General features: G+C 38.5%; 1 protein-coding gene across 1 annotated transcript; it reads left to right on the top strand.

Annotated features, from left to right (window-relative positions):
- The first annotated feature begins 9,378 nt into the window (after positions 1–9,378).
- On the top strand, positions 9,379–14,072 carry LOC139133492 (uncharacterized). Its single transcript, XM_070700119.1, has 2 exons — positions 9,379–10,728; positions 13,915–14,072. Exons 1-2 carry the CDS (start codon positions 9,512–9,514, stop codon positions 13,919–13,921), a joined length of 1,224 nt encoding a protein of 407 aa, XP_070556220.1. The 5' UTR covers positions 9,379–9,511; the 3' UTR covers positions 13,922–14,072.
- Positions 14,073–14,110: the final 38 nt, after the last annotated feature.

Raw genomic sequence — 14,110 nt, 5'->3', positions numbered from 1 at the left:
TGTCCATCATGGGAATATGTAGCATAATAGGACGAGGAAGTCAAGGTCTTATTTTAAAGTGCAAATCAATCACAGGGCCTCGTTTGTACATCATTTCCCTCCTCACGGCGGGATTGGCAGCTCTGCTGAGCCAGCTTGCCAGAACCTACGTGACGTATGCGGTTTACTGTGCGCTGATTGGTCTATCCAGCGGGATGTACCTGCCACTGATTGTTGTCACTTTGACGGATTTCCTCGGAAGAGAGAAGTTGATAGCCAGCTTAGGATTGGCAACCGCGTCGCTTGGCATTGGTTTGGTTGGCACACCTATCGCTGGTAAGTCACGGGGACTTATATGTATAAATATGGGGCTATAAGGCATTATTAGTCATAACAAAAAGTATAATTAATTATGTTGATTATAAATTTATGATTATGAATATGTTTAGTAAAAATGTAATATTTCTGTAATTATTGTATACTTACAAAAGTACCCAACTGCGCTGGAATCCTGAATGATGACCAGTTGTATTTATGCCAAATTCACGCAGTTCTAGTAAAGACCCTCAGAAATAGGGTCCATAGTTACTAGTATCATAAAACCGCACTGAAGCACACCCTGTATTGGTCCAAAGAAGTGATGGTGACTCAGTCGCGTGTAAAATGAAATGTCATAATTATGATTCGAATGTGCAAGGTTGTGTTTTAATTGCCATAGAGTGTTTGAATAACATCTTAGCAATGTTTGCGATATTTAGCATTGTTGTATGACTCGAATTACTTCCCTTTGAAGTTATCAGACGTTGAATGAAAGCTTTTCCCACAGCTCAACACTTCTGCCATATGTAGTAATAACGGTAAAATAAAATCTCTTGCATAAAATGCCGCCAGTGCATATCCGTGCTGCATCACCAATCGGTGTGAAATACTGTTCTCTTAAGCAACATAAATAGCGTGATAGCACTGATAAGAAAAGTATCGGGGAATCGATGTCGGTCTGCGCTCTCGTTCCAATGACTACATTCTTTAAACTGTCAATGCATGTGGCTACAATAGAGCAATAGCGTTTATAAAAGTCGATGCCTCTGCCGAACTCTTCGGTGTTTTCGCAGTAAGGCCATTTAAAGAAAATTCTTTGTTTGCCGTCCTTGGATTTTTTGGGCCTACAAGCTAGCCAGGGAAAAGAACAAACACAGACAAAAAACGCAAGTGTATTAACATATGCTCAACTTTTATTTGATTTCCTTTGGAAAAATAATATTTTAGTTTGTGATAGTGTTGAGATTGTGCTTGTTTTCTTAATTTTCTCTAACACGATTGGAACTAAATTGGGATAATTGGATTTTCATATTTTTCTCAAATTTAAAAAGTGTTAGGTGCCCTATAGCTGAATGTTGCAATATTACAAATTACTCATAAAAAGAAATGTGTGAGTTAAAAAGAAAAAGTAGATGAGGTTACATTTGCAGATTAAGTCGTCATTACTTCACCATCCAATTATCCCAAATTAGTTCCAATCGTGTTCGAGGCTGAAAACGTACCGGTATGCGGAGGGCAAACAAAGAATTTTATTAAATGCGCCTGATTAGATGAAAACTTGTTGAATTAAAATGTCAACTGCAAATGTCAATAACTACTCACAATGGTCATTTGGGGTGATTCTTAAATATCAATTTATATGACCACTATATAATAATCATAGACAGTCTTCCAGAGTCCACTATCATAATGATAATTAGGATGATGTATCCGACAGTGACAATTGTGCATAGTTACTGTGCAATTATGTATAGTTACTGAATTAGGGTTATGTCATTATTTTAAAAGCCCGGCAAGAGACGCAGCTTGACAAAGGTCACACATCTCGTCTCTCGTATCTAGCAAGATTAAATCGGAATTAACTCATGATCTGTCACGATATCCTCTCGAGAATCATTGAAAGTACATATAGAGCCTCTCTGTTGCACCTGTACAAATCCTTCTCTTCGCAAACAGTCATTTTCACTCAACGGCCATTGATAGCAGTTTCCAGTAGGTGTTCCGTAAGAAAAGTGTAAGAAAAGTCGATCCGACCGCTGCGAAATCGAAGCTAGCAAACTTACATTCGATGAAAATCTTTGACAATCCATCTCCTCGTGTCCGAACAATGAGAGAGAGATGGATGGAAGCCTTTGGGTATACACGCTATGTAGCGGGGGTTTTGACACCCCTTCCCTTCGGTCTTATGTACACTTTTCAACAAATAAGTTTAAGAAAATGTAGTCTTTTTGACCGCTATTGATTCTAGCACAACTTTCAACAAAAATAAAACACTTTTGACTTATCAACTTTGCAGAAAACGCTGAATTTTGAACCAAGTATTTGGCCAAAAGTGTAGTCTTTTGATTCCTCTGCATAACGAACAATTGCAGAGTTTGTGCTTTAGTTTACACCTCGAAAATTAAAGACTTAAATTTTGCCCAAACTTTCCTCAAGCAACGTTCAACGAATCTCTTTCAAAATCAACAATAGGAATTTGGGGCTCACAACTTTCGGTGCAAGAGAAACAAATTAATATTTACCGATGTTTGAAATTCTAAATATCCGCCATGTCCCTATTATATCTCTGTGGAGGAAAAATAAAATTTCACGATTTTCATAAAACTAAGTCTGTGAAAACTTTACTTACTCCATAAGCTTCTAAGGGTAGGTAGTCCGAAAGAACATTATAAAAACTTTATAGTCCGACTATCTGTCCGAGGCGCATTTTAATCTTAAACAGCTAGCCCACAGGGTAAGCTTACACCAGTCATGTCCCTGAAATTAAGGTAATATGCACCTCGAAAGTGAAAGACTTAAACTTTTGCTCTAACTTTCCTCAAGGAATCTTTCAATCATTCTCTTTCAAAATCAAGAATAAAAATAGGGGGTCACCGTGCAAATTTTGGTACTAGAGAAACAAATAACCCAAGATTTACTGATATTAGAAATTTAAAATGGCCGCCATCCCTGTGTTAACTCTATGCCGAAAAATAATAATTTTCGAATTACAAAAAACTAAGCCGGTGAAAAGTTTTCTTTCACCAAGAGCTTTAAAATGAACCCCCACATGTGGTATATCAGAAGAGAACTGTAAAAGTTTGAGAGTCCGAATGTCTGTCCCCGAGGTGCGTTCTACCGGTGAAAGGGTTAAAGCGGGGTCGCTGTGCCTCTATTAAAGGGATAAAGTCGGCCGTTTTTCATGACTTTTGTTTGATACGAGATACTACTATATTGTTTGACATGTTGAAAGATACTGAATGAATGGGTGACCATGCATACATTGGACCCCGGTTTTAGACAAATTAAATGAAACCATCGCGAAAACGAATTAATGGTCATGACCATTGATTCATTTTCGCAATGGTTTCGTTTATCTAAAAGGTTGTCGGTGGATGCATTGCTCGTGGTTTACAAAACGTTCATGAGAACTAAACTCGAGTATGCATCAGTTGTTTGGAACAGCATTGACAAAGTGTACTCAGACAAACTAGAAGCTGTACAGCGTAGCTTTGTTAAATATTTGTGTTATCTTGTAAAAGTAAGGTTTGATGACTACTCATATGATGATTTGTAATGTGTGTTATGTTTAATTTGCCAATGCTGTCTAAAAGGCGCACTTATTTTGACCTTGTTTTCTTCACAAATTCAATTAATGCCCTTCTTGATTGCTAACCAATTTTTAATTTACACATTCCTGGGCGATCAACTAGACAGAAAAGGACATTTCATGAACCTGGTGGTAGAGTTAAATTTACCAGCAATTCACTTTTTTAATCGCATTCTCAGGCTATATAATAGTTTTTATCAATGTTTGCCAATTTTTAATATGTCTGTTTCGAGTTTTAAAAGCAAAGCTAAAAGCGTTTGTTTTTGATTGTTTGCTTTGTCCTTGTTGTGTGTCATTTGTTTTAACTAGCTTTCTTGTCCTGTAACATGATGTTATTTGTTTTTTTTACTAAAATCCTCCTGTAAGTGCGGATGTATATGGTTTTTAACTGTATCGTATCTGTGCTGGAGTTCGAAATAAATAAATAAATAAATAAATAAATAAATAAATAAATAAATAAATAAATAAATAAAACCGGGGTCCAATATATGCATGGTCACCCATTCATTCAGTATCTTTCAACATGTCAAACAATATAAGTAGTATCTCGTATTAAACAAAATTCATGAAAAAATGGGCGACTTTGTCCCTTTAAGGTGGTTAGCGCCTCGATTATGAAAGACTTTTGCAGTGCTCGAAAGTCTCCTCAAGCAAACATTCGATCATTCTCTTTCAAAATCAAGAATAAAAGTCGTTGGGTCACTTGGTAAATTTTGGTACTATAGAAGCAAATTACCCAAGTTTTGCCGGCATTCTGACATTCAAAATGGCCAAAGTGCCCGTGTTATCTCTATTAGGGAAAATACAATGCCCAGCAATTTTCACAAAACTTTGCTTACTCCATGAGCTTCAAAATGAGCCCTTACAAGTGGAGAGCCCAAATATATGTCCCTGAGGCCATTAGAAGCAATCAGCAAAGTTGTGTGCGAAAATGAGTTCTTTGTAAATAGTTTCTCGACGGCCATTGTTTTTGCTCCAATTCAGTAAATTCTCGACGGGATTCGACAACGTACGACACCCCTTCACCTAGGGCAGACATTACAGTCAAAACTGCACGGTTAAATCCCCGCGCCCTTTAAAAGACTGTATACATCAGCGGGCGGGGATCTTTTTATTATCTGCAAGCATGCAGGCGGTAGCGTTTCTTTTTCTTTTTTTGTTATTTGGTGAGGGCAAATGATTTGGCATAGAGGAGGTTATGATGATTTAAATTATGGTAGGAAGAGGGCCAGTGGGCAATGTTTTTAAAGGGAAGAAGGACGGACGGCAGGGAATTCTTTGCAAATCGTGAGAGAAGCACAGTAGCGTCTAGGTTTCACTAATGTTTTTCAAAGTCGTGCATGTGAGAAAAACTCTGGTAACAATATATTGAATTCAGTCAATGGGCTAGCCTTAACTTCTGTTGGTGTCTATGTGAATGCATACAAATCATCTGCATGGGTGCTCTGTAAATGAGTAATTGAAACATAATGTTTCTCCTGCCTAGGCTGGATTTACGATGCTACCAACAATTATGACCATGTATACTACCTTGCTGGAGTATCCCTGTGTTTGTCTGGTCTCATCGTGGTGCTGGTTCCGTGCTGTGAACGAAGAACAGTGGATGAAAAAGCGTCTAGTGATGGTATTGGTTATGCAAACAGTGCTTATGATGACGAGAGCGACGATGTTACGTACATTAGTCGCGCAACCCAAACGGCAAATGGAATATAAGACTTGTTAACAGTGTGTTTTCAGCACGTTATTTATGTATGTATGTATGTATGTATGTATGTATGTATGTATGTATGTATGTATGTATGTATGTATGTATGTATGTATGTATGTATGTATGTATGTATCTATGTATGTATCTATGTATCTATCTATCTATCTATCTATCTATCTATGTATCTATGTATCTATGTATCTATGTATGTATCTATGTATGTATGTATGTATGTATGTATGTATGTATGTATGTATGTATGTATGTATGTATGTATCTATCTATCTATCTATCTATGTATCTATGTATCTATGTATCTATGTATGTATCTATGTATGTATGTGCCTGGGTGTGTTTCTCTCCTAGGGAAGGAGGATGCTGTTTTGACATATTTTCTCTTACAGAAAAATTTTATCTTGTAAAACAAAAAAATAGCGATCACATAAATAAGTTTGTAAACAGGTTGTCTCCTCTCGCTTGTCAGAAAAAGTGAACACGTTTAACAAAATTGTATAAAAGGGATGACACTAACTCCTCACCTCACTTTACACATCCGTAGGAGTATCAAACGGTTTCTATCACGGATCTTTCACATGTTAACCTAAAGTTAAACACGAATTTCCGCATGTCGGAAAACTCAACTTGAGTGAAAGAGTTTTGGCATGCAAGGCTTTGCAGCTGTTTATGGTCCGGATTAATTTGGGGAAGATGCTCGATTGTCTCGTAGCTAGATGTCTTCTACAAAGAATGTAAAACTCTTAGTTAATAGTTGTCGAATCCCGTCGAAAATTTCGGTCAAAATTTGATCTACTAGCTGTACTAGGTTGCTGTATGTCGGAAAAGGGTCAGTTATGTGTTTGAATATAGGCTAGATCTGCAAAGGAAGCTTATTTATTTGAATGTCTAGAGAAAAAACGGGAAAATTCAGCAATTTTTTTACTTTTTTGTCTGCTCCGGCGGAAGTTTTTTTCTTTGCGTAGCGAAAAACGCCCTCACACGGCGAGTACTCGCCTCTGCTCCCTTGAGAGGGACAACAGTTACGACACAACTCTTAAACTCACTTTACAAATCCGTAGGAATAAAACATGGATGTTATCACGTATCTTTAACATGTTAATCTCAAGTTAAACAAGAATTTTTGCATGTCGAACAGCTCAACTGCGGTAAAAGAGTTTCCTTTGCTGTTTTTGGTCCCGATTAATTTTGAGGAGATGCCCAATTGTTTCGTAGCTAAATGTCTTCTACAAAGAATGTAAAACTCATGTTTTTTGACTGCATTGAAGTTTATCTTCCTGTGGAAGCTTTTCGTCCAAAAATAGACCTGCTAGGTGGCTGTATATCGAATAAAGGTCAATTATATGTTTGAATATAGGCTAGGTCTGCAAAGCAAGATTATTTATTTGAATTTCTAAAGAAAAAACGGGAAAATTCCCCATTATGTGACTTTTGTCCGCTCCGGCGGAACTTTCTTTTTCCTTTTGGTACCTCCAAACGCCCTCACACGGCGAGTACTCGCTTCTGCCTCCTTGAGCGGGGCAACAGTTTCTGATGTCTGTACCTTTTGGCCAATTTTTTCAGTACTATTTGTTTTGTGTACCAGCTTTAGTTTCCCCTCAGCATGCTTGAATAGCAAATATTCAGTTTGGTGAAATACTCTGTATATGTGTAAAGACCATAATCATTGTTATTGATGACAGATGAATTTTGGTTCGGACTGGAATTCAATTTTAGGGAGCCATCATTATTTACGGCCTGGGAGGGGGGGGGTCCAGAGGAATTGCTTCAGAAACTCCAAAATTTCGAGTAACCCCCCCCTGCTAACCATGACGTGTTTGAGTAACCCCCTCTCTGCTACATATATTTTGAGTGACACCCCCCCCCCAAAAAAAAAAAAAAAAAATGGGAAAGTTAAATATCTATACAGTAAAATGGATTGCTGCTGCGACAGGCCCTGAACAGAACCTGATTAAACCGTGTCGGAAAGAGGTTCCATTGCTGTGACAGGGGCTGATGTACAATTCTGTATCCATGATGATATGCAGTGTTCTCTTTAGGAATTTTTTTACAAGAGGGCGAAGATATGGTGGGAAAGCACCACAAGCGACCGCGCAAGCGGGAGGAGGTCAGGTGGGGGGTGTCCCCCTCCTGCCATTGGAGCTTTTGAAAGATAGAGATTAAAATGGTGTTATTTGGTGGCACTTGGGGAGTATTTTTTTCAGATTTTTTTCGTATAAAAAACTCAATGGAACAGAAATCTGAGACAGTATTCCAAACTTTTATTCCAGTTCACTGATTTCAATGAAGATTACATTTTTGAAAACGAAAAAATAGTGACAGATATACATTTATTCACATTTATTATTTATTATTATTTTCCTGCAATAAAAGAAGGGTTTGTTGTCAAGGCATTCCACTGTTTTAAACTTTATAGAATCAGAATTAGCTTGCTTTACACATTTTCCCATATCGGTAACCTATACAATGTAGAATATAGAAAGCAGACGTTTCTTATGAATGATCAGGCAAGTATATCAATCTTTAATCAGGAAATACTGAAAAATGTACTCAGTACTAGCCTCTAACATAAGGCTTGCCACGTCGAATAGCTGATCATTCTCGTCTGAAGATCACAATAACGTGAAACACATAGTGTAATGAGATTTTAGTTTCTACTTGAAACCATCTGTATCATAATATATATATATATACACACACACACACACACACACACACACACACACATACACACACACACACACACACACACACACACACACACACACACACACACATATATATATATATATATATATATATATATATATATATATATATATATATATTATATGTGTTTGTGTGTGTGTGTGTGTGTGTGTGCATATATCGGGTATGAACATACATATCTCAAGCATACATATTGCTGTTCTTTACTATTATTGTTGTATTAATTCATAACTTCACTAAATGCTTCAGTACATATCAACAAAATTGAGAAGACCCCCCCTTCTTGTTCACCACTTTTGAGCAACCCCCCCCCCCATTGTATTCTGATTTTTTGAGTAACCACCCTCAGATTCCTCCGACCCCCCCAGGCCATAAATAATGATGGCTCCCTTAATTAATGTTTCTGTTGACACATAGAACAAAGAGGCTGGAGCAGTTCCATATGATCTGGGTTGATGCCTATTGGTGTGAGAAAGCTCCTGTATGTTTGTGTATGTATTCTCAACAATAAATACACAACAGAGTGTGTTGTTTTTCATATATATTTTGGGACTTTTTGTTTTAGAGACAACCCAACATAGATTTCATTTTAATCAGAGTTTTGTTTCAAGTCCCCCTCGTACCAGAGGGAACCTATACAACCAATCAATTATACCTTACGGAGGTTTATGAGATAAAATTGGGATGCAAAAGTGCATGTTACCAGTATTGGGGCATTAGGAGGAAAAATTCAAATCGATATAGCTTAGATGGTGGCTTACATGGAACCATGCGTTCATTCTAGTCAGTCACTCCTATTTTTAAAGGGAAAGATATTCACAAATAATACCTTGATCATATGTCTACAATCAAAATGAAGTGTTGTGTCTTCATAACTGTGAACAAGTGAAGTAGACACAAGTACAAAAGAATGTTCTGAAAAAACGGACATAGTGAAATTAAAACAGCAATTTAACTGCAAGAGTGAGTTCAAGGCTCATCCTTTACTGTCAAGTTCACCAAACTGGAAAATGTACACATAAATCTATTTATCATCCAGTATTCTCCGCAGAGTTGCCACAATTTAATTTTGGTAAAGCAACAAATTTTTTAGCATAACAATTATATAGTATGCTTGTCAATGCACAGTCCCTACATCAAAGTGGAGAGACTATGACACGGAAACCTTGACGCTAAGTTTTGAAACCTCATTCGCCTTAATTTCTTCTTCAGTAGGTAAACTGTATGGAATAATTATGTATTCTCCATGACTTCGCTTTAGCGCCCTCTATTGACCAAGCCCTTCAAAGTCAGAAATTTACCCATGATCCTCCTCTCCAATATTGGCTTCGATGTCAGAGAAAAATTTGCTGTCGTAATCCAAGCTGTATCACAGCCATCCGAAATATCTGGATAAAATCACACCAAGAACTTGTGAGGGAAAGTGTATAGCACTATTCCTGTAACACAATTTCTGAAATTTCCTAAAGATCATGGCAGAAAATGTCAATGATTGTGTTTCAGTAGTGGCAGCAGACCACGAAAAGCAAGATGGCGGACAATCCAGCCATAGAGCAGACGACAGCGAAGCTGTACCTAAGACAGGCTTAGACGGGTATAGAATACCTAAGAAAGCTCCTCGGAAATCAGGCCAAAAGCGTAAGGGCAGAAAAAAGCCATACAGAGGCAAGTTTGATAGACATACTAGCACTGATGAAGAGAGTGATAGTGACACTACAGGCTCAGGTAGTAGTGATAGCAGTACTACAGTTAGCACTGATAGTAACACCTCCACTTCGAGCGACACTGATAGTGATGTCTCAAAAAGCAGTGCAAATAGAAAGAGTGATGATTCAACAGACAAAGGGAAGCACAAGAAAAGTGCCTCAAAAAAGCGACAGCCAACTACTGATGTGGACTGCGATTCTTACACTAGGTTTGACCCAACTTCCTCAAAACCAAAATGTAAGCTGGATGCTGATATGATTAGCTATGTAAAACGACATTTCAGACAATTTTTGTCAGATAGTACTCTTGAAGACAAGGTGTTGGAGGACAGTCCTGTGCCTAATATTAGCATATTAAAGGCTGCTAAGCTTGACCCTTACATGGAAGAAATGATCGATAAACGCAGTAGTAAGATATGTGTCAATATAGACACAGGCTTGAAACGTGTTCAACAAAGAGTCCTTAATGTCATGGGACCACTTGGTAAGCTATGGTCTGAACTTGAGGACATTCGTTGTGGGAGAGCAGGTGAGGAAACTGACCTGCAGACAATGTTATCGTTGGTTGAGCAGTCGATACTGATGCTTGGCCAGGCTAATGTGGCTACAATATACCAGCGTAGATTAGGTATAGTTGCTAAAATTTCTCGTAGCCAGAAGAAAGCAAAGAAACTATTAAACAAATATGCCCCAGCGTTGCAACACACAAATAAATCTCTGTTTGGAGATACATTCTATAAGAAACTTGAAAGACATGTAAAGGTGAAGAGAAAGGCCCAGGAAATAGGAGAAACTCTAGGTAGCCAACAATTCAAGCGACCTCGCTTTGAATATCCGAGCCGACCACGAGATCAGTTCCAGCCCTTTCGAGGTTGGCCCTCATCCATATCCAGAGGTGGACGTGATGGGGGCAGATACATCAAATTCAAAACCAACAAAAGAGGCTGGCGAGGACAGTACAAGCCAACAGGCAACAAAACCAGGTACAGTCATATTAAATTTGTCTTACATAGGAAACCTCACAAAACAGTTAGATTTTGTAGCAGAAACAGAAGTGAATCTTCACTTGGCAACTCAACATCTCCAATTAAGCAAAATTGTTCAAATGGGGCTCCCAATGGCAGGGAGGCTGAGATTTTTTCAAGGAAATTGGTTGAAGTTGACCAAGGATCAGTGGATTTTAGAGACAATACAAGGGCACAAAATAGATTTTTATGCCAGTCCCTTTCAAGAGAAAGAGCCAAATGTAATAAGGCTATCACTCAAGGAAACACAGGCATTAGATCAGGAGATACAAGAAATGATGCAAAAGAATGCAATAGAGAGAGTGTCAGAAGTGAAGGATCAGTCCTTGAGCAACCTTTTCATACGACCAAAGAAAGACGGGGGTGTAAGGCCTATTTTCAATCTGAGGGCGCTGAATCAGTTTGTGACATACCAACATTTCAAGATGGAAGGGATTTCCATGTTGAAAAATCTAATACAAAGAAACGATTACATGTGCAAGATAGATCTGAAGGACGCCTACTTTTGTGTCCCGATACACAGGGAACACATGAAATTTCTCCGATTCAAGTGGAATGGGAGACTATACCAGTTCAAATGCCTCCCATTTGGCCTGGGATCAGCACCCAGAACTGAACATTCACAAAACTACTGAAGCCAGTTGTAGCATTCCTCCGACGAATTGGGTTAAGGATAATTATATATTTGGACGACATAATCATTCTGAATCAATCCAAACAGAACCTAATTCGGGACCGGAATACTTTGATATGGCTTCTACACAATCTTGGCTTTGTGATCAACTGGAAGAAGTCAGTACTAGATCCGACCCAGATAATCGAATTCCTTGGATACATAGTCAATTCAGTCACAATGGAATTATCCCTTCCACAAGCCAAACTACAGGACATACACACACAATGTCAGAGAATGGTAAAGTTACAGACAACAACTGTTCGGGAACTAGCCAGCTTGATAGGCAAATTAACATCAACTCTGCTCGCAGTTCTTCCTGCCCCCCTTCATTATCGCCATCTTCAAATGACAAAAGCAAAAGCACTGATAGAGGGAAAGACTTACGAGACCACTGTCTCACTGACAGATCAGTGCAAAATAGAACTAAATTGGTGGATCCACCACCTCAAAGAATGGAATGGCCGGGCAATAATCACTCCAGGCCCAGATATGATCATAGACACAGATGCATCCAAACAGGGCTGGGGAGCAGTGTGGGGCAATACAAAACTAAACGGTGTGTGGAGCAAGGAAGAATCGAAAATGCATATCAATGTGCTAGAATTAGTGGGAGCCAACTTTGCTGTGAAAGCTTTAACCAAAGACAGGTCAGATATTCATGTACACATAAGATCAGACAACATGACAGTGGTAGCCCAGATAAACAAACTGGGGGTACCCGATCTCAGAACCTTTTAAAAGTAACAAAAAGTTTATGGAGCTACTGCCTCCACAAACAAATTATCCTCACAGCAGAACACATCCCTGGAGTAATGAATGTGCAAGCAGATTGGCAATCCAGACACATCACAGATTCCAGCAATTGGAGACTGAATCCAGCAGTGTTTGCACAATTAGTTCAAGTGTGGGGTCCAATCGAAATAGACCTTTTTGCAGACAGACTCAATGCCCAAACTCCGAAATATGTGAGTTGGAAACCAGACCCCTATGCAGTCAAAACAGACGCATTTCAAATGAGTTGGAAAACAATAAAAGCGTATGCATTTCCACCATTCTGCCTGATAGACAGATGTTTGCTAAAAATCCAGAAAGAACAAACAGAAATGATTCTGATCACACCAACTTGGCAATCTCAGACTTGGTACCCTACACTCCTGCTAATGTGCACAGACAATCCAATATTACTTCCCTCAATGGACAACCTCCTGATCTCACCCACAGGCGAGAAACACCCATTGATGGAGCAGGGACACCTGCATTTAGCGGCATGGAAAGTTTCAGGGAAAGGGCCATTACAGCAGGCATTTCAAACAAAGCTGCAGAACTGCTATTGCAATCATGGCGATCTGGTACCAAAACTGCTTACAACTGCGCCTGGAAAAAGTGGGATTGCTGGTGTTCTAAACGGGAAATTAATCCGTTTCAATCCACTGTGGCAAATGTAATAGAATTCCTGAGTTCTTTGTATTATCAAGGGCTTGAGTATAGTACCATAAATGGCTACCGCTCTGCTATATCTGCAATTCACCCAGAAATTAATGGAATCAAAGTTGGACAACAACCTTTGGTCAAAAGTCTAATGTCAGGAATTTTCAATTCTCGGCCCCAAAACCAAAATATGAAATACATGGGAAGTTGATACTGTGTTGAGATATATCAAAGCACAGAAAACGAATAAAGATCTCTCAAATAAAGAACTAACACTTAAACTGGTAATGCTAATAGCTTTGACAAACGCAAGTAGGTCATCTGAGCTACATAAAATCAACTTGAAATACATGGTTGATACTGGTGACAAGATTCAGTTTAAGCTAGCTGGTCTGACAAAAACTCGAAGGCAAGGTCAGCCACCAGCTGAAATAGTGTTGTATACTTTTGAACATGATGAACAGTTAGATGTCATAAAATGCCTAAGAGAATATTTGGCTCGTACAGGACATTGGAGAGAAACACAAGCTCAGAAGGAGCAATTGTTTCTCAGCTTTATTAAGCCACACAAACCAGTTGTAACGTGCACAATTGCACATTGGCTCCAGAAGCTGATGAAGGCATCTGGAATTGATATACAAAAATTCAAAGGACACTCAGTTCGGTCAGCAAGTACCTCAAAGGCCAAAACACAAGGACTCTCCTCAGGAGAGATCATGAAAATAGCAAATTGGTCAAAATCCTCAACATTTCACAAGTTTTACTACAGAAGAGTAGAGAATGCAAGTAGCAAATTTCAAGAGCAAGTTCTGTCATCACAAATATAGAGGAATTGGTCAATGATGACAGACCTTTACACTTTAAACATACATAATTATACCTTACGGAGGTTTATGAGATAAAATTGGAAATTTTATAAGTGCGCGAAGCGCACGAAATGAAATTGTAATTTTATGAATAAACTGAAGTAAGGTATAATTATGGCTCCCTCCCTCCCATCCCTATATATGACTTATAGAACTCTTCTTTTTCTCTTGCAGTGTCTGATCATGCATGGATAAGTGAACAAGCTGCATAGGGATAGGACACAGATTGCAAGTGATAATATTGTGTTGATATTTGGACAGTTGGTGTTACCATGGATTTGACTGTTTATCTAGCAGTTTTCATATCGTTAGAAATAAATTGTTGAAATGTTTATGATGGTGTGGTGTGCAAATTTTGTCTCCCTTGACA

Source organism: Ptychodera flava, chromosome 5, assembly GCF_041260155.1.
Source record: "Ptychodera flava strain L36383 chromosome 5, AS_Pfla_20210202, whole genome shotgun sequence".
NCBI classification, from domain to species: domain Eukaryota; kingdom Metazoa; phylum Hemichordata; class Enteropneusta; family Ptychoderidae; genus Ptychodera; species Ptychodera flava.
This window is presented reverse-complemented; position numbering and strand designations above follow the sequence as displayed.